The sequence below is a fragment of the Balaenoptera physalus genome (genome assembly GCF_965194825.1).
Source record: "Balaenoptera physalus genome assembly, chromosome: 7".
Classification (NCBI taxonomy): domain Eukaryota; kingdom Metazoa; phylum Chordata; class Mammalia; order Artiodactyla; family Balaenopteridae; genus Balaenoptera; species Balaenoptera physalus.
The window spans coordinates 53,615,772-53,637,446 of record NC_138886.1 but is presented as its reverse complement, the minus strand read 5'-3'; the positions used below and the strand labels follow the sequence as shown (position 1 = coordinate 53,637,446).

The 21,675-nt window shown below is 41.3% G+C and overlaps 1 protein-coding gene and 1 long non-coding RNA gene across 12 annotated transcripts in view; one reads left to right on the top strand and one right to left on the bottom strand.

The window, feature by feature from the left end:
* The window catches only part of LOC309664904 (histone-arginine methyltransferase CARM1-like), a 291,386-nt gene that overhangs the window by 229,758 nt on the left and 39,953 nt on the right, over nucleotides 1-21,675 (top strand). For 8 of the 11 annotated variants that reach the window (XR_014266089.1, XM_082471027.1, XM_082471028.1 and 5 more), the window contains exons 9-12: nucleotides 779-864; nucleotides 3,470-3,559; nucleotides 5,392-5,529; nucleotides 10,401-10,490. Coding sequence is in view for 10 of the 11 variants with exons in the window: in XM_082471027.1 (XP_082327153.1) it covers nucleotides 779-864; nucleotides 3,470-3,559; nucleotides 5,392-5,529; nucleotides 10,401-10,490 (404 nt within the window). In the remaining variant the exon portion in view is untranslated. The other 3 variants (XM_082471031.1, XM_082471025.1, XM_082471024.1) reach the window with 3 other exon arrangements.
* LOC309665024 lies at nucleotides 16,121-19,184 on the bottom strand. The gene is made up of 2 exons (XR_014266166.1): nucleotides 19,122-19,184; nucleotides 16,121-18,672 (listed from the first exon to the last, which is right to left on the bottom strand). It is a non-coding gene; the product is annotated as an uncharacterized lncRNA (long non-coding RNA).

The window sequence follows — 21,675 nt, the reverse complement described above, 5'->3', positions numbered from 1 at the left end:
GTTTGCATTATCTGAAACTCTTTCAGTTTTAAGTGGAAGGAAATCCAACTCAAACTGGCTTAAACTAAAATGAAATTATTGGTCCTCAAATATTGCAAAGCCTGGAGACAGAGCTGGCTTCAGTGACCTGTTGCAGGAGTTCAGACAATGTCACAATGGTCTGGTTTTTCTGTTCTCATCACTTATCTCCATTTCCTCTGGTTTTACTCTGTTCCTAGACAGGATCTCTCCTCATGGTAGCAAGATGGCAGCAGAAGCTACAACTTCAGATTCTTACAACTCTAAGTCCCACAGGAGAGCCTGCCTTTTCCTAATAACTTGGGCAAAACCCCCAGAATTAGTTTAGATAGAGCCTGATTGTCCTACCTTGGGTCCTGCGTCCATCTGTGAGCCAGTTCCTGTCTTCAGGGGAAAAGCAATGCTCTCGTTGGCCAATCTGAGGTCATAGGCCACACCTGGAGCTGATGGTAGACTAAATTCCTATGGAACTTCTTGTAGTGTCGAGAGGAGGTAAATTCTGGATGGTCCAAAAAACACCAAATGCCTGCTCCAGAGTCATTGGTGAGGATTAAATGATATAACCTAGTAAAGCACTTACTTAAATAAAGCACTTACTAAATAATTGTGAGCTTTTATTATTAATATTATACTCATTAAGCTTATGCCCTCTAAATTCTAACTCTTGTTGACTTAAAATTTCAGGAGGAAAGCTAGACTGCAATCTTGTTTGAGTTCAGTTTATTCTGATAGAAAGGCATCTTTGGTTTTTTTCCCCAAGGACACATTTGACATTAGGATTTTGATGGCTCGGACAGTCAAGTACACAGTAAACTTTATGGATGCAGAAGAGGCAGATCTCCACAGGTTAGTACCAACCAATGTTGCTCTTGATTTTTAAAATCTCCTCAAAAAAAAATAAATAAATAAAAAATAAAATAAAATCTCCTCTACCCACCCCCCCCATCCCCCAAACTTCAGGACAGAGTTCCACAGCTCACACAGGGAAGAGATTTCAGGTGTGAGTCACACACAGGAATGGTCCATCAATTAGTAGTTCATTTATTGCAAAATGAGGGAAATGATGCCTCCTTCATAGGATTGCTTTAGGAATTGAATGAGAAAAATTAAATAGTAGTAGCTTATGCTAACATAGCCAGACACTGTTCTGAGCCCTTTACATATAATGACTCATTTAATCCTCACAGCAACCCTATGCAGATGGTACTATTTTTGTCCCCACTTCACCAATGACAGAAATGAAGCAGAGTGGAACAGTAAGTTGCATACACAGAATTATGTAAAATGCACAGAATTAATATGTGTGTTAGAGGTAGTATTGAACCTTTCAGAAGGCCAGAGTCTGGGCTTTTTAACCACTCACCGAGGCCAGTACCACAATAATGACAGGAAGAAGAGCTACACCTTGTTGAGTGCTTGCTACATACTAGGTAACGTGCTAAGAATTTTACATGCACTGGCTCATTTTCAAAGAGGGCCCTCAGTAAATGTTAGTTTTTGCCCTCTTTTTTCCACTTGAAGAGACTCTGAAATGAAGACTCATTTCTCAGGTGGTGATATGAATCCCCTTTGGATTACCTTTCATTATTAGTATTTTACCCTTTTCTGCCTGAGAAGATTGATATTCGTATTTTTTTCTGGGTAAGAAATGTAAGACCCAGCTAGGTTATAATTTGCCTGAACTACCGAGGAAGCAAGAGTCAGACTTCAGAAGGTACAGCTGGCTAACTCAAACCATCATCTACCTTGAGATCATGATGGACAAAGGATGCTGTATCAGTCAGGATAGGCTAGAGCATGCTGCAGTAACAAAACCAAACTTCAGTGACTTATGATAACACAGGGGCCTTTCTCCCCTACACGGTTTATTCATGTGCACCAGCTTTAGCTCCATGCAGCATTGCCAACGCCAGCAGTCAGGCTGGTGCAGCAGCCTCTGTCTGGAACAAGGCTGATTACTGAGGAAGAAGAAAGAGCACGGCAAAGCATGTACTGGCAATAAAAGCTTCTGCCAAGAAATGACACAGCTCACTTCTGTTCACATTTAATTGGGCAAAGCAAATCACGTGGCAGTACCTAAGCACAGGAAGGTGGATGAATGCACTACTACTGTGTGCTCAGAGCAAGAGAAGTGGCATTTGGGAACAAGTCTAATAACTACCACAGGTCCAGACAAAATTGACTTTCATTGGCTTTATTTGCTGCTCTGAGCTGCCTCCTGAGTCAGGGAATTTTTTGAAAATTATGTCTTTGTTGGCTTTTCAGAGATGTCACTCATTCATTTGTTGCATTGATTCAGCAAATGTTTGTTAAGATTCTCCTTTGTGCTGGGTACTGTGCTGGTGCTTGCACAGATACATTAAGTAATTTCTTAAGTCTCTCCTTGAGGAGCTCATGGTCTGTTTAGGGGAATTCCAAAAGTGGGAGGAAATAATTACAGTGCATTAACAAACAAATTCAATGTGACAAGTATAATGGAAAACTCTAGAAATGCTCTGACTACTGCAGGGTAGAAGAAGTTAGGCCTTTGGAGGCACCATAAATGCAAATAATCTTAAAAATAAGATTTTCCTTTGAAAATCTCTAGCACATTCACTAAAATGTGTCTCCCTGGAGTAGTACAGCCCCAGCAGTGGACCAATAATATCATCTTTTAATTGTGGAATACTTTGAAGTTTACAAAGCACTCTTACATACATTTTTTCCCACTTGACACACACAAGACCTGTGAAAGGGAAGTAGAAGAGAGATTTTGCCACTCTTCAACAAAAGAGGAAACTGAGGCTCAGAGAATTTAAGTGACTTACCAAAGTTCCACAGCTAAAACAGGTCCAGCTTCTAGATTTTGTTATATCTTTTCCAGCATTCCTTCTCTTCCCACTTACTCTGCATTTGGCATCAACCATGGCAACTTCCGCATGACTCTTGCTGTAGCCTGGTGGGAAGTCATATTGCCTCCCTGAAAAATAAATGAGCTATGACAGTGACCTTCTGAGCTTGATGTTCCCCCTTGTGGTCCATTTCATCTTTTAGGGCCCTGAATAGCCTTTCGCTTCTGAACAGCTGCGTAGGGGAGCTGCCACAGCCCATGTTTTGGCTTCTGGAAGGACGGTTGTCAGCTACGTCCTGAGTCATCCTCCTGTTTAGTAGTCCAGCCCAGCTCCGGATGCTGCACTCGCCCTGTGGAGTTCTGGGTCACTGCAGCACAGTGGGCTGGTCCTTGCAGAGTTTCATCAAGAAGCAACATTCTCAGATGTGCAGCGTCACCCAAGCATTAATCACCCACTAAGAGAATCTTGCTGCCAAAGCAAGAGTGCTTAAGAGAAAAAGAAAATGTTCTGTGAATGTTCCCACTGATCTCACAAATGTATCCAGTATGTCTGTCAACAACAACAAAAATAATTCCAAGTGTTTCTTTTTTTCTTTCTTTTTTTTTTTTATTTCCTTGCAGAGTAGAAATTCCCTTTGTGTTTCAGATGGCGCAGTCTGGCCTCATCCACGGCCTGGCATTCTGGTTTGACGTGGCCTTTGTTGGCTCTCTGTATGTATCATACCCTTTCTTTGCCTACTCTCTCCCATGCCGTCCTCTACCGTAACTTTAAGGTTTTAAAAAAACTAAGCTCAACAACCGTAATATTTGTTTCTCCACGTTTCCAGAAAACAAACACTGATGTTAATGTTACTTTTAGATTTTAGAGTGAAATGAAAATAAGACAGTTTTCCATAGTTGCCATATCAACTCTGGCTAAAATACTCTTAGGCCAATTGTGTTGGGATTTGGAGGCGTAAGAGAGGGCCTGTGCTTTATCAACCAGCTTGTTCTTTTCCAGAATAGATGGGGGCATGGGGGAGGCAAGCCCCTGACATTGTTTCCATCACACCTGGTTATAGAACCTCTTGTGTCTGAGTCATACCTCAAATCATACTTTCCCCCATGTTGGTTCACAGGTTTCAGTTTCACGATCTAGAATCCTTTTTCAGTGATCAGGCAGGCAGCATTAGGTAACTTCCCCCTCCGTGCACGCTCCTCTCCCCTACTGGAAAGGTTTGCAAGTTGTAGGGGAGAGACCACCTACTAGTTGACTGTCAGTGTTGGGTGTTCTCTTAAGGGCTGCGCTGCTCCTACGACCCCCAAGTCTCTGCTCTCCTCCTGACACCCCTGCTCTCTTCCCAGGCTTCTCCATGTGTCCCAGCTAGCAGTGAGGGTTGATCTGGGCCACGTGACCAGGCAGAAGGAAAACTGACAGTGCACTCTCCTCCACTTCTTATAAAAGTATCCAGGCTCTCCTTAGCACCTACTGAGAAAGACGTGTCTGTGGGTCTGTGATACAGCTCAGGGGGCTTGGGGGACTCAGGGGAGGCCGGGATCCCTGGAAGCCTTGTCTGGGCTGACAATCAGAGAGAAGGGGAACAATGTACGAGTCATTCCTATTCCACACAGCATGTGTGTTCAAGGAATCTGTGCATCTATTTCTCAGACTCTCCCCAACTAACATCCCAAGTAAACGAATTTGTTCCTGCAAGGGTAAGGGAGATAAGCTTGAAGCCGCCTGCTTCAAGGGGGAAATTTCTTTGAAGTTAAATGCTTTATCTTAAAAAGCTGTAGAACATTTGCATTCTACTCCGTAATATAGCTGAATATATATTTTGATATAAAGGTGGTTTATATTACTTAGCAGTTAAATTATATAAAATTTCCCCCCAAAATCTTCAAGGCAAAATGTCCTCTCTAGCAATTTTCCCCGTGTTCAGTGTGCACCTTACTGCCCACAAGCCCATGACCACTGCCTAATCCCAGGACAGGTGACCTCAGCGTTCAAAGCACCAGCAGGGTGTCCCCACTTCTTCATATGAAATGAAGAACGTCAACTTGTACACACACACACAGACACACACACAAACACACACGATGTCCGGGCTTGAAGGGCAGTAGAGGCCATCTGCCCCCGTAGTTTTTCTTGCTTCCAGAAACCCCATCAGGACCCCTGAACAGGTGGGCATGAGACAGTAAGAGGCTACACTCCAGACTTCTCACCCTGCCAGACTTTTCCAACAAATCAATTCCCAATTTAACTCTGCTGTTATCGGGCTTCTAATGAACTTTGACATAGCCATACAGATTGATAGAGTGACCAAGTGCCTGGGTTTGAAGCCTGGCCTGACTCTGTAGGGTTGTTGTGGGATTTAATGGGCTAATTACATAATGCTCTTGGCACTGTACCCAGCACATAGTAACTGCTCAATAAATTGAGCTATTCGTATCTTAAAAGTGTTCCATGAGTTAATAAACAATGAAAACCCCTCGTCCCCAGTTCAATCCATTAATGTGGGCCTGGAGCCTAATTGGCTTTTAACTCTTCCCTTGCCCCACAGGGTAACAGTTTGGCTGTCAACAGCGCCCACTGAGCCTCTGACTCACTGGTATCAGGTGCGGTGCCTTCTTCAGACTCCTCTCTTTGCCAAGGAAGGAGAGACCCTCTCAGGGAGAGTGCTGTTTGTGGCCAATAAACGGTAAGCAGGAGAGTACAGACGCGATCCCGCCTGTTTCCTGGGTGCTGACAGGTGGGGGCGGGAGGAAGCTGGCAGGCCCCTGAGACGCCAGCACCAGAAATGGACAGCAGGCTTTACAAAGGCCTGGCTGAGTTTGCTGAGATGCCCTCAGCCTCAAAGCCTGCAGGGCACACGTCACCTTGCACTGAGCACGGCCAGGAAGAGAAGCTTAAGATAAGTCAAGGGCAGTGTTCCCCACCTGACCGCAGAGGAAGGAAGGAAGGAAATCTATCAGCTTATGGGAGCACTTGCCGAAGACTTGAATTATCAAGCGCTCTAAAGCCCACGTCAGCTTCCTGGCCTTACTTCCATCTGTCTAGCCCCACATCCCCAAATTTAGTACTGGGAAATCGATCTGTACTGCAGGGGGGAAAGTACTGCAGGGGTGGTGCGTGGTGTGTCAGGCAGGACCGGCTGCTGCCCTCTGGTAATGGACTCACGAGGTCTCAGCAGTGATTACTTTGACTTACCTCATTTTTAGAAGGCTCTATTTTCTTTCATCTTGTTGGAGCTTTTCCTGGGTGAATTAACAGAGAAAGGCATAGAGGAGTAGCTCAGGGACTCTCAGGATATTAAGGGTACTCAGAGGTCATCTCATCCAAATTTCTTCCCTCCCTACCGGCACTCCCACCCCCACCACCTTCCTTGGGCCTGTGCTTAAACACTCCAGTGACAGAGAGCTCACTACCTCACCAATCAACCCTTCCATTTTTAAAGTCTTTATTTTTTTCATGACAAAAACCAAACATGCTCACGTGTAAGTTGAAAACTACAAGTGTGTCTAGAGTCCAGGAACGCTCCCACCCTCACCCCATTCCCCAGATGTGAGCCCTTAGTCCATATCCTTTCAAGTGATTTTTGGTGCATGTACCAACAAATAACATCGTTTTAGAGTTGTTATTGTTTTACAGGAAGGTTGCACTAGCAGTCTGCAACTTAAGTTTTCACTTAGTAATAAGTCCTGAATCTGTACAGATAGATCTGCTTTGTTCTTTTCATAAATGCAGAACAGCCAAGGACATGGATGTACCATAATGTCTTTTTAAAAATCCCTGATTGACTGACATTTAGGTTGCTTCCAATTTTTTTTTTTTTTTTTGCCATTGCAAAAAATTCTGCACTAAGTATCCTTGAACATAGAGCTTGCACAGTGACATGAATATTTCTAAATGAGATGCCTAAAAATAGAAATGCTGGATCAAAGGGTAGGTACATGTTACAGTCTACTAGATCCTACCTTTCTCAGTGACTGCACCAATATCCACTCATACCAGCAACAGATAAGCAAACTCTTTTCTCCACATCTTTCATGAAACTGGATGATAACTGTCTCTATGGCTTTTGCAAATCCAATAGACTCCAAAATAAGTGTTTAAAGTTGCATCTGGTTGTTTTGGTTTATAATTCTTTAATTACTTATAAGGTTATGACTTTTCATATAGTCATTGACTGTTGACTACTTTCTTCTACTTTAGACATCTTTAATTATTAAAAAATTATTCTTGCTGTTGATCACAGATCTATTGATACTTCCTGTAGATTCAACTCATTGATCTTAGTTATGTTTCTGAATTCAAAAGAAATAGGTCTGTTCCAGCCTCCAAATGGCAGTTGTTCAAGTATTAGGAGCATCTTACTGAATATACTCCTGGTCTCCCTGTCCTCAGGCTAACGTCCTCAGCTCCTCCCTCCTATAAGAGGGATTTTGAAATAGTTTAAAATTCTAAGTCCTTCCCTCTGGAAATACACAGGTTCTCAGTGTCCCCTTTAAAACAGTTCTCCAGAAAAGGGAACCCTCTTGCACTGTTGGTGGGAATGGAAATTGATACAGCCACTATGGAGAACAGTATGGAGGTTCCTTAAAAAACTAAAAATAGAACTGCCATATGACCCAGCAGTCTCACTACTGGGCATATACCCTGAGAAAACCATAATTCAACAAGAGTCATGTACCACAGTGTTCATTGCAGCATTATTTACAGTAGCCAGGACGTGGAAGCAACCTAAATGTCCATCAACAGATGAATGGATAAAGAAGATGTGGCACATATATACAATGGAATATTACTCAGCCATAAAAAGAAACGAAATTGAGTTACTTGTTGTAGTGAGGTGGATGGACCTAGAGACTGTCATACAGAGTGAAGTAAGTCAGAAAGAGAAAAACAAATACCGTATGCTAACACATATGTATGGAATCTAAAAAAAAAGGTTCTGAAGAACCTAGGGGCAGGACAGGAATAAAGATGCAGATGTAGAGAATGGACTTGAGGACACGGGGAGGGGGAAGGGTAAGCTGGGACAAAGTGAGAGAGTGGCGTGGACATATATACACTACCAAATGTAAAATACATAGTGGGAAGAAGCCGCACAGCACAGGGAGATCAGGTCGGTGCTTTGTGTCCACCTAGAGGGGTGGGTTAAGGAGGGTGGGAGGGAGACGCAAGAGGGAGGAGATATGGGGATATATGTATATGTATAGCTGATTCACTTTGTTATAAAGCAGAAACTAACACACCATTGTAAAGCAATTATACTCCAATAAAGATGTTTAAAAATAAAATAAAATAATTCTCCAAAACTAAATACAGGACAGCATACATGTCCTGGTAAGTGCTGGCTACAAGGCGACAGTGAACACTGCTGTTTTGAGTACCATACTTATAATAGTAATGTAATTAAAGTTTAAGTTAAGTTGGGGGCCATTTTACTTGAGTGTTTAGATAATTAAAAGCAAAAAGTATATTTTTACATGATCTTTAAGTCATTTCTCCCTTCTCCTAGTATGCAGCTGATTTTTGTCAGCTTCAATTCAAGTTTTTGTATTTATTCCACCCATGCATTCATCATGCTGTTTTTAGATCCTTACTAGAGCCAATGGATTATCTTACTTACTTAAAAAAATTTTTTTGTGTAGCATGTTAGTGAGTCCTACCATTTTGTATCATTTGCAAATTTAATAGGCAAACTTTTATTTAAAAATTATTAAGCAGAAAGAGGCCCAGAGTGTAAACCTTCCTTCAAAATTTGCATAGCCTAATTATCCTGAGCAAAAGAAGCCAGTCTTAATATGTTACATACTGTATGATCCCATATGTATGACTTTCTTGAAAAGACAAAATTATAGTGATGGAGACAGATCAGTGGTTGCCAGGGGTTATGGGTGGGGAGACAGTGTGACTGCAAAGGAATAATAACATCCTGTTTGTGGTGGCAGTATTTACATAAATCTATACCTGTGTTCAAATGAGTGTTTAAAAAATATATATATGTCTATGTCTTCCTCTTATTTTGTTTGTCCTCAATAAAATCTAGACCTTGAGTTACTGGTTTCACAGAATCTGACCTTATATTTAAACCTACCCAGGCCACTATTGGGAATGATAGGGAGGGATTTATATCACTCACTAATTTCTGGAATTTAAAAAAGAAGCCTAGTTATCAAGGAAATTCAAATTAAAATAATAATATTTTAATCCCAAACATTCAAATATTAAGAATTGGAAAAAGTATAATGAAATTAGTAGTTTTATGCTTTGTAGATGAGGAAGTAATTTGGTACACTTTCTGGAAGATATTTTAGCAGTAGGTCTTGAGAGCCTTAAATATGTTTTATATGCTTTAGCCTGGTGAGTCTACCTCTAAGAATTTATCCCAAGAAATATAATCCTAGATAGTACATAAAGATGTATTACAGGAATGTCTTTTGCAGAGAATTTCTGTCATAAAACCAGATTTTTGTTACCATAAGTAACAATATGTTATTATAAAAACATAAATATTTAACAATGAGAAATTGCTAAATGAATTGTGCTATACCCACATAATGGTACTGAAAAATACATTGTTGAGAATTATAGGATAAATGCTAACGTTAAATAAAATAAGGAGATAAGAAGGACTATTTAAGCAATTTAAGCATGATTTTGCTAAAAATTTATATTTATAAATATATAGAGGGGAAATTACATAGAAGAGAAATATTCTACAATGCTAGTTGAAGGAATCCTTGTCTAGTGACATTATGATTATTCTATTTCTATTTTTCCTTATTTTTCTACAGTGAATATGTCACCCTTTTATAACCAAAAGAAATACATATATTCTTGAGAATGACTAATAAAAATCCCACAAACATAGCCCCTTCAGATTAGTCATCAAGGATATAGCATATTACTTGTTATTATTAGCCGCTTCTTCTCACTGTAATTGCTTGAGCCTTCGTCTGGGGTCTCTTAAAATCAGTCACATTTGTTGGCTGTTTTACGTCAGTTTGAGGTTTTAGCTTAGCCAATTCTCGCATGGTTAAGATTGTTTTGGTACATCAGTGGTGACCCATAAAGGGTCTCTGTTACTTAAAGCCATTTCTGCCATTTATATTGATAAAGATTTTTTTTTAAATACTTTAATCAACCAGAAATACCATTACCTTTGTAATATTTAAACCAAGAAATTATAGCTATCAAACTCTTGTAATAAACAATTTGCAAGCAAACAAGCCTTCAGTTGCCTCTACCAATATTAATAGTATCCAAATAAACAGATGCAGAAATGTGTAAGATGCGAAACACATGCTCTTAAAACCCGCATGAAGTAGGTATGCGTAGATGATGCCCAGGACTTCCCTGGCGGTCCAGTGGTGGTTAAGACTTCACGCTTCCACTGCAGGGGGCATGGGTTCAATCCCTGGTCAGCAAACTAGGATCCCACATGCCACATGGTGCGCCCAAAAAAGTAGAAAAAAAGGAAAAAAGAAGATGCCCTAAATACATGTGACTGGCTAACACCAGCCTTGTGAGTTGATGTGTTGGTTTTCTTTTTCTGCCTTACAGACAGAGCTATGACATTCAGATCGTGGCGCTGGTAAACCAGACAGGCTTCAGGTCTGGGAACACCCTCGATTTAAAGAATCCTTTCTTTAGGTAAGATATGCCCTCATCCATTTCACACCTATGTATATAGGATCTCAACTGACCATATGACTAGGTAAAGAGGTTTAGAATAATTCCATCTTTCCTAAGAGGAGAAAAAGCATCTGTTCTTCTTCTCTAAGGAGACTTGGATCCCGATATGGAGTTGAGTGTTTTATGTTCCATTAAATAGAATTCAATATATAACAATCTGATCCTGATACAGCGCAGGAGAGTCCTACAAAGTGAATTCTCCTTACAGCTGAGCTGTAAAGAGCTGTGTGACCTCAGGTAAAGTCACTTTCCTTCTGGCATTCAGTTTTCTCATCTGCAAAATGTAGAGTTTAAAGATGATCTTCTTTGACCTTCATTCACTATGGGATGATTTTATGTAGCAGTTATTCCAATACACCTAAAACATGAGTCCATTTAAAGTAAATTTTTTTAGATGTTTTTTGAGATCATGTAAGTCAGGACACAATTTTCTTTGGCAGCTGTGCAGATTTTGTCTGATACGAAGAACTTGCCACAGTGGGTTGGATACAACAAATGTTTCTGGAAAAACTCCCCATTTGTATAGCTATTCAATGCGAGCCAATTAAATATCCACACATGAAATCAACCACACAAATAAAACCACTGGACACTGTCACTCTTGACTTTCTTAATAGAAAGTGACTTTCCTCTCATATTTTAATGTCTCCCCAAGGCTTTAATTCAAAGCATCATGTCTGTATAGTATTAAAAAGCTTGAAGAGAAGGGGAAACTCAGGAAACCACACCAAGAATTCTTTGGCCAAGATGGGAAAATGAAATGCTGACCTCGAAGCAGGGGAGGCAAGGCTGTAATTGTATATGTTGTATGTAGGCTATCACACATGGTGTGACTCTTTGAAACCTATTGTCAGTTAGGAATATGGATCTGTCTCTAATTCCGAGGGAAGAGAGAAGTCCTCACTCCCATCCCCTTGCACGATCCTGCCATGTTAAGCAAAGGGCACAGGTTTTGGCCTCGGAGAGAACAGGCTGACTACTCACCAGTACTATTGAACCTGCCTAGCCCTCAGTTTTCTCATCTGTAAGATGGGATAAACAGCATACCTCACCAGGCGATTGCAAGGATCTATAACATGTCCAAGTACTTAGTAGTTCACATAACTGGTGCTCAATAAATGTCACTTTCTTTTCTTCCTGTTCTCGGCTCACCAGCTCTCTCTCTGAGTAAATAGATGTTGATTTGTAGTTCATTCCAAACAGAATCATTTGGGTTTTGGAAAAGAAAATGAATTCTTGTAAGGTTTCAGAAAATCCACTTTTGAATGAAAGAACCACTTAAGCTAGTAACTCTGAGTCCCCCTTCCACTTCATCGCACAAGACCAAGGTTTGAACCAGAAAACCACGGAGAGAGGGCCCGGGCCTTGGCCAGCCTCTGCTTCGCACAAAGGCATAAACACAGTAGCCACAAGGTCAAAGTGAGAGTGTCAGGGGTCTGCTGATGCCTAAGATGGCTACAGCCCTGTCAGACAGATGGACAGTGGAGCAAGGGGCAGGTGCCTTTCCTTTTCCCCTTTTCCCTCACTCAGCAGCAAGTCTGATTCATGTATTTAATTAAGCAAATGAGGTGCTTGAAAATGTAACTTCCCTGGGAATCACAGATATTGACTATAGTTTTTCACCAGCCCTTCCTGATGTCTAGGCCTTGGTATCCTCAGTGGAGATGTGGGCTAACTGACAGAATCTTTGACGAGTACTTGGTATATAGTAGGTGCTTAGTTAAATGTCCAACAGTGTTAATACCCTTCTCCTCCTCCCCCACATGCAACTCCAGTTTGCTATTGCAGCAACCGAGAAGCAGCAGCCCGAGAGAGAGAGAGAGAGAGAGAGAGAGAGAGAGAGAGAGAGAGAGAGAGAGAGTGTGTGTGTGTGTGTGTGTGTGTGTGTGTGTGTGTTGTATGTGTGTATGTGGGAGAATTAAAATAAATGGCGTTACCCAGAGGAACAATTGGTAATACAGCCTCAGAATAACTTTCTCTCCATTTGCTTTTTATTCTGCCCATTTTTAGGGCACAGTAGGCCCTACTGACACACAAAAGCAAAAGATTCATTTTGGGGTTTTGGCAGATCCCCAATACCATCTGGCCACCAGTGACATGCTAAAAACATGTCAAGATCAACAAATTAATTGCTGAACACATGAGCATCCACCATTACACATAATGTGAAAGTTTCTCTTTCTCCTTGGGCAGGGTCGGGGGGACTTTTATTTTGACTATTGGTTATTTGAAAGTAATTTGAAAATAAAAGAAGAGCTTACAGCTGTTCCTAAAAGTGAGCAAAGGCACAAAACTACTCCATCAGGGAGGGAAAGTTCTCCGGTAACCTAGTAGATTTTCCAAGAACTGTGAGACTAGTCCTTCATCATTAGGGTCCCACACAGTCTGTCCCAGGACTTGGCTGGGCCACTCACTGTGCTGGGCTGTGGAAATGCGGCTGTGACCAGGGCAGGTGCAACCCCTGCCTCCATGAAGCTCTCATTGTAGTGGGAGGGAAGTGGGCATTAAATAGCTGTCTGCATAATTAATTATATCATCATAACTGCAATAAGTGACACGAAGGAAAAGTAGAGGGCACCAAGAGAGTGTTAATCCGTAAAACCACCACCACGGGTGCCCCAAACCCAGAAACAGCTGAAGCTGCTTCAGAGCACCAGGAGAGAGAGCTCTGAGGTACTGTTGCCAAGTCCCACTAAGGAAAGCTGGGGCCCAAAGTTTCCTATTGAAACTTGAGACCTTAATCAAGTTTGCTCACTTCTGAGAAGCCTCCCAAGCCCGAGGCGGGCTGAGATGCCCCTCCCACATCACTCAAAGAGCCCTGTGCAGATTCCACTTTTAGGGCACCTGGGTGGCTCTGTCTCAATTATTATTTTATTTGTCCGCAATGCCACATACCTTGAGCACAAGATTTTGCCTACTGCCGTTTATAATGCAGTGTAATGCAGTATCTAGCACAGTAGGTGCTAGGTAAACACTTGATGAATGAGTGAATGAATGTGGCCCCATGGAGCTCCTGATGGCTCCTAAAAGAACTGTGACCAAGATGCCGTGGCCCAAAGAGCATTTCATCTTCCATGCTCACACCGCAAGCCAAGCCTCTGTTCTACTCATGGCTTCTCACAAAACAATTTGACCCTTCTTCCCCCAAAATACTAAGTTCCCTTGATTTCCTCAAGTTAAATATTGGTTTCCTTTGTGCTTTTTTTCAACCAGTTTATTAAGTAATTATTGTGTGCCAGGCACTCTTCTCAGTGCTGGGGTATAAGAGAGAATGAGATAGGTACAAACTCCCTGGTCTCATGGTTTGATGTCTCCCAACAGACATCAGGAAAGTAAGCAAATAAATAAGATAATTTCAGATAGTGGTAACCTCTGAAAAGGATAAACAGAGTAATGTCTTCCTGATTTCAAGAATTACAAGAAAGCTACAGTAATCACGGCAGTGCAGTACTGATGAATGGATGGCATGTAGATGAATGGAATGAAATAGAGATCAGAAACGGACCCAAACATATATGTCAATCGATTTTTGACAAAGTTGCAAAGGCAACTCAATGGAGAAGTGATTGTCTTTCAAAAGTGGTGCTGGAATGATTGGATATCAGTATGCCATTTAAAAAAAAAAAACAAAACTCCCTTCCATATCTCATACCATCTCTAAAAATTAACTCAAAAGGGATCGAAAGGGATCATAGATTAAAATGTAAAGCATAGAAGAAAATTTTTGTGACCTTGGATTAGACAATAATTTCATAGATATGACACCAGAAACAATTCATGAAAAGAAAAAAATGATAAACTGTCCTTTATCAAAATTAAAAATGAATGAAAAGTCACAAACTGGGTGAAAATGTTTGGAAGTCATATATCTGGAAAAAAAACTAGTATCCAGAATATAAAAAGAAGGTGTGATGCAATACTCTCAAAAATAATAAGAAAAATAATAAGAAAATAATGATTTTTTTTAAAGAGCAAAAGATTTGAACAGATAGTTTATCAAAGAAGGTATAATAGCAAATAAGCACATGAAAAGATGTTCAACATCATTAGTCATTAGGGAAAATGCACATTATAACCATAATGACATACCATTACACACCTATTAGAATGACTAAAATAAAAATCCTGACAATACCAAGTGCTGAGGAATACGTGGAGCTCCTGGAACTCTCATTCATTGCTAGTTGGAATACAAAATGGTACAGACACTTTGGAAAACAGTTGAATAGTTTCTTCTATCATTAAAAATTCACTTACCATATTACCCAGCAATCCCACTCCTGGGTATTTACACAAGTGAAATGAAAACTATATTTGAATGTTTATTGTATCTTTATTTATAATCACAAAAAATTAGAAATAGCAGGAATGTCTTTCAAATGGAGAATGAATAACATCCATACAATGGAATAATTTTCAGCAGTCAAAAGCAATGTAGTACTGATACATGTAATAATACAGCTGAATCTCAACTACATTATGCTAAGTGAAAAAAAGCCAGACTTAAAAGGCTACATACTATATGACTCCATTTCTATGACATTCTGGCAAAGGGAACACTGTAGATACAGGAAACAGATCAGAGCTGGGGTTGGGAGAGGGTTGACTATAAAAGGGGGTATGGGAACATTGTGCATGGCGATGGAATCTTTCTAGATCTTGATTGTAATCATGGCAGTATGTCTTTATGTGTTTGTCAAAACTTGCAGAACTGGACACTAAAAAGGGTGAACTTTACAGTATCTATAAAAATACTTTAATTATATAAAAACTTGCAAGAATGAAAAAGGGATAGCAGAAAACAAATGAACAGAGTGATGTGCTGGGCAGTGGCAAGGCCAGGGATCGGGGGGTGGGTGTTATTTACGTGGGGTGATCTTCTAGGCCTCTCCAAAGAGGTAGCCGCAGAGTGAAGACATAAATGTCAGGAAGGAACCAGCCTGGGCAGACGTGCACGCAGAGCCTTCTGCAGGAGAGCAGGAAGGGCAAAGCCCTGAGGCAAAACGAGCCTATTGAATAGCAAGAAAAGAGAGTCGTTGCTTAGTCTGCTGTAAACCTGTAAAAAAAGAAAAAGTCTTTCAGTGAACAAAACTCTGGATCATCATCTCAGATCTGAATTTAGGCTGTGCATAATCAAACTCACTAAATATAGTGGGTAAATACAGATCTAAGGCTGCCCATGAAAACTCCAGGAAACGGCATGGAGCAGGAAGAGGGAAGTAAGAGGAGGGCAGGGAGGGAAGGAGGGGACGTGAACATACAACCGGCTTGCCTGCAGCTTTGGATCTGGTGCAATTTAATTACTCAGTGTCACAGAATCACCTTCTCTGTTTTAGGTTTGCTTAGAAGATAGTGACAAGCCAAGCCATAAGTAAATGAAGGCCCGAGAAGTCCCTTGACATGCAAGTTAATCCTTCACGTTCACATGCATTCTAAACTTTACAAGGTTGTTTAGGTTTATTTAAATTCCTTTTTTTCCCCTCCTTAACTTTCAAATGTGCGTCCTAATTTTACTGACAAATCTATTTCTTGGTGCTTCTTTACCTGGACTGGTCCTTAACAGCTTTCTGCATGTAGCCGAAGAATGATTTTCTTTTCTGTTGTTTTTTTCTTTTATAGTAAAGCCAACAGCGTTGCTTTAATTTTTGAAGTATTTAAAAAAGAAATTGAACAAAACCCTACCTCATGTTTATAACGTATGCATATGTGTGGCGTGACATTAGAGCATGTGAGGGGTGACCTATTGGCAGTTTTCATCTGTTCTTGCAAATATTTTCAGTAAATCAATAGCTAGTGCCTAGCTCAGCGATGTGTTAAAGAATTTTTGCTTTATTCAGGTCGTGGAATAATATGATGTCAGGAATGTTCTTCATTGGCAGTATTTGATGACTCTGTGCGTAGTTAAGAAAATAAAGATGGAAGCTTTGTCAGTCCTCTTAGGTTTACAATAAAAATGTACAGTGTGAGACACCAGTGAGGCCTCTCCTTTACGTTAAGACATTCGCCGTATGTCACACTTCAAATGGTGGTGAAAGATGATCTTTCTAAAGAGCGGGTTTTCCCCTGGCTTAACAACCCTTATAAAAATGGATGTCACGTCAGCACCACAATCTAATGAAGCCCAACAGGCAACCTGCTCACTCCGTGGGGGAACCTGGGATAAAGAGCGGTTACATATTCTCATCAGTCAGCCGGTCACCCACAGCCGTCAGCTTTCCACTCTGGTGCTTTCACTCCTTCTGGCAGCTCAGTTTGAAATAGCCTTCTCCTTCTATCCATGCCAACAGTCCTACTCCCAAGACTGCAAGGCTTCCTTGCAACTCACCCTCACCAGCATGCCTCTCTAAAAGTACCCTTTCCTACCTTTAATGTGTCTCCCTTCTTGAACGAACCCTTTGATGCAGCATTTTATCACTTCCTACCATAAACACGCACATCTTTCTCTTCTATTAACTGGTTCTTTGTGGCTTGGATCAGAGACCGATTCACTTTTTAATTTTCCACAATGCCTAACAGTACACCCAGTGCGTGGAAGGTGCTCAATAAATGTACGTTGATAAAATAAATCTATCCTGAAGTTAAGAGTAATCAGAATAATGGAATCGGGTCTGACAGTGTTCTTTCTTTTTTAATCAATATTTTTGTATTGAAGTATAGTTGGTTTACGGTGTTGTGTTAATTTCTGCTGTACAGCAAAGTGATTCAGTTATACATATATATGCATTTTAAAATATTTTTTCCATTATGGTTTATCATAGGATACTGAATATAGTTCTCTGTGCTATACAGTAGGACCTTGTTGTTTATCCATCCTATATATAATAGCTTACCTCTGCTAACCCCAACCTCCCACTCCATCCCTCCCCCAACCCCCTCCCCCTTGGCAACCACCAGTCTGTTCTATATGTCCATGATTCTGTTTCTGTTTCATAGATAGGTTCATTTGTGTCATATTTTAGATGTCACGTATTAGTGATATCATACGGCATTTGTTTTTCTCTTTCTGACTTCACTTAGTATGATAATCTCTAGTTGCATCCATGTTGCTGCAAATGGCATTATTTCATTGTTTTTTATGGCTGAGTAGTATTCCATTGTATGTATGTAATACCACATCTTCTTTATCCATTCATCTGTCGATGGACATTTAGGTTTTTTCCATGTCTTGGCTATTGTGAGTAGTGCTGCTGTGAACATAGGGGTGCATATATGTTTATGAATTATAGTTTTGTTTGGATATATGCCCAGGAGTGGGATTGCTGGATCATATGGTAGTTCTATTTTTAGTTCTTCAAGGAACCTCCATACTGTTCCCCATAGTGGCTATACCAACTTACATTCCCACCACCAGTGTAGGAGGGTTCCCTTTTCTTCACGCCCTCTCCAGCATTTGTTATTTGTAGACTTCTTAATGATAGCCATTCTGACCAGTGTGAGGTGGTACCTCACTGTAGTTTTGATTTGCATTTCTCTGATAATTAGCGATGCTGAGCATCGTTTCGTGTGCTTCTTGGCCATCTGTATATCTTCTTTGGAGAAATGTCTATTTAGGTCTTCTGTCCACTTTTTGATTGGGTTGTTTTTGTTGTTGTTACTGTCGAGTTACATGAGCTGTTTGTATATTCTGGAAACTAAGCCCTTGTTGGTCGCATCATTTGCAAATATTTTCTCCCATTTGGTGGCTCGTCTTTTCGTTTTGTTTATGGTTTCCTTTGCTGTGCAAAAGCTTGTAAGTTTGATTAGGTCCTATTTGTTTATTTTTGTTTTTATTTCTATTGCCTTGGGAGACTGACCTAAGAAAACATTGGTACAATTTATGAGGCCTGACAGTGTTCTAATTGCTTTTCAAGAAACCGTAAACCCTGGATTATAGAAACACAATATCGTTGCTGCCACTGCCTCCACCCACACCCGGGGCAGACATTCATAATCAATCCCCACACTCTTTCCCACCGAACCCTGATGTGACCTCACAGTCCTTCTCAGCCTGACACCCTAGGAAGCCATTATCAATCCATAGACGTGGGCACAAGAGATGAAACCCATGACTTCTAATGATTCAGAACATTGATATTATTTCCCAATCTTTGAACAGTCCTGAAGATCTATCATATTATGAATTTATGATTTATAATTTGCGCTGAAGCACAAATTTGATAACAGATAACCTGCTACAAGGGTGGATGATAGGGAGGGTCTTTTTGTCAGTAACTCAGAGGACGCATCTCCGCGTCATCAATAACTATCCCGAGGTATTCCTTAAAAATTGTGTGTCATCATCTTCACCCTATTTTTAGACATTTAAGTAAGCTCTTAGTGTTACTAAACAAATGATGTAGAGTAGAGCTTACTTTAATGGAGGAATCTAGTAACTTTACTACTTATTCCAGTCCTGTATCTTATAGAATTATTAAGAATCAAAGGGAATTACTTATTAAGTGTTAATTTACTGTGTTTTATGGGGAAATTACATTACCATAGTATTTGCAAATTTGAAAGTGACCTCAAAGCATGTCCCCTGTGAATATCAAGAGTAGATTCTGGATTTAGGGAAACCTTGGAAACCTCAGTCTTTCATGAAGCCATCACATCATAATTAAGACAAGGCCAGAGCCCTGGGGAGTCGTAGCAAGTTGGTAAGGAGCTGATGTCAGGAGCTGCTCTGAGGTAGCCCGCATTTCGGGAAGTGCAACCAGGACAGCTGTGGGACTTAGAGGTCGCACAGGCTAAGGAGCTCCAGGACATACACCAGGCAGTTGCTTTAGAGGTTAAATTGTGCCTTTGACTGCCAGTAAAATGAGGCACTGACTGAAAAAAAACTGTAACTTGATCATATCACAGAACAAGAAGTGCAGAGGTAGAGTGGACTCCAGGATTGGTGACTCAGTGGCTTGGTGTTTTCATCGAGGACTGAGGTTCTTCCCTCCTTTGGCTCTGCCATCCTCCCTCATGGGTCAGCCCCCTTAAGAGGCACAAGGAGACCATGAAAGTTACAGGAGTCACATCTACACACACCGACGTCCAGGGTCATAAGAAGAGGCTGTCACTTCTGGTGTCTCCTCTTAAAGATATGATGGTTATCACTTATATAACACTTATTACGTACCAGGCACTCTTCTAAGCACTTTACGAACATAAACTAATTGTGATCCTTACAGCAATCCTTGTAGGTATGTATTATTATTAACCCCGTTGAACAGATGAGGAAATGGAAACAGAAAGGTTAAGTAATTTTCCTGATGACACACAGCTAGTAAGTGGTGGTGCCAGGATTGTAAACCAGGCAGTCCACTCCAGAGTCTGTGCTCTTAACCACAAAGCTCTCTGTACTGCAAAAGAGCCTTTCAGAAGCAACCCACAGACTTGCCTTCATGCTTCCGTGGCCAGACGTGAGTCACATGCCCACCTCTAAACCAGTCAGTGACAAGAGACATGGGATTACTACAGAGGGGCTAAACTGAACAAGATTTACCTCTGAGCTGGAGGTGGACTGAGCCTGAAAAAAAGTAGGGTTCCATTCCCCAAGAAGGGGAATGGACATAAGGCAAGGAACCACTATCACCTGCTTATGAGGGGCTGCCTACAGACAGTCCAGCCGCACTACTAATTCCATTTCCTCTGCACTTATAAGGTAAGATGGTGTATTATACCATAGTCATCCACACATGCATGTCTCCCTCTTCCCACTTGCTTGCAAGCACTCCGAAGATAGGAACAAATCTCACAAATGTGCATATTCCCCACAGGGCCTGGCATAGGGCCTGGCTCATAGAAAGTGTTCAAGAAACGTTTGTTCGTTATAATTGAATTTTCATTCTCAAGTCTACTTAATTGGAGAGGTCAACAGTTGGCCATGCTCAAGGCAGGCCGATAATGCATTTTCACATTGATCTAGCAATCAAATAAATTCTGAGAAACTTCCCTTGCCATGCAAGATAGCATGAAATCACACATTAACATAGGTCAATACAAAAGCCTAAACTTATTAAATTGTTAGTGTCTTGCACTCAGCACCCTTGGAAGTAACATTAATGTCACATTTTATTGTGACTTGACAGTTCCACTATATTTAACGAAACACATCAGAGAGCCATAGACAGAGCAAGCTTCATAATTTGTACCACCCAGTGCAAAAAAAAAGATGCAGAGACCCAGCCTGGGTAGATGAGTCTGTCTCCCCTTTTGTGAGCTTATTGTTCCAAACCACGGTGGATGGGTGACCCCGCAAGAGACTGTGACTTCCCAGTACTGAGATTGAGAGTGGCTGCGAGGGCCCCACGGATTTGCAAACTCAGCTCAGTCCCTGAGCAGGAACTAGCATTTCTCTTCCCCACCTCTGGAAACAGCTGGACACATGCCTGATTCCAACTCTACCTGTGCCGTGCACCCCCCTGGGGGCAGAGTGTAACAGTAGAACTCAGGCCACCCTGCCTGGTTGCTACTGTAGTCAGAGGGACAGGGGCAGGGGCAGGGAGGGAGAAGCCAGGCGGAGCCTGGGGCTTAGTGGATGGATCCCAGAGAGGCAGTGGGAAGGCGGGACCCCCTGTGAGCGGAAGCTACCAGCCCCAGGCGCGTGCTCTGTAGTCCCAGCATATTCCACTTACATAAATTCAAAGATAAAAGTATTAAGGATCTCAGGACAGCAGCTACAGAGCGTTAAACCACAGGACCCTGTGCAGCTGCACTTATCACACGCGCTGGCCACAGAGGTGAGCTGTAGTGCCTTGCTCAGATGTGAATATCCAGCTATGGAGAAGAGAGACGCCATTTTAAGTCATGCTATTATACAAAAGCTGGTTGAATGCATGAGCTTATCTCAGGGGATGGGGAAGAAATTAGGCAATGAAGAGGGTAACTGCTCTCTATACAAGTGTTCATCCGGGTTCCATTCAGTGGCTCCTCTCCTGATGTATGCCATGGTGACTTTGGACTTTACCCTGCAGACAGGGAACCAGGAACCATTCCACGTTTTTTAAGTGGAGGAGTGACATAATCAGATTTGTCTCTAGCATGGGTTTCTTTGGGGGCAGTGTGGAGGAGGAATTCACCTGACCCTAGGCAGGCAAATCAGCCAAGTTCTACATCAGTTATTACTGAAAGTAATATAATAGCACCATGGTTAAAGGTGAGGGCTCTTTAGTTA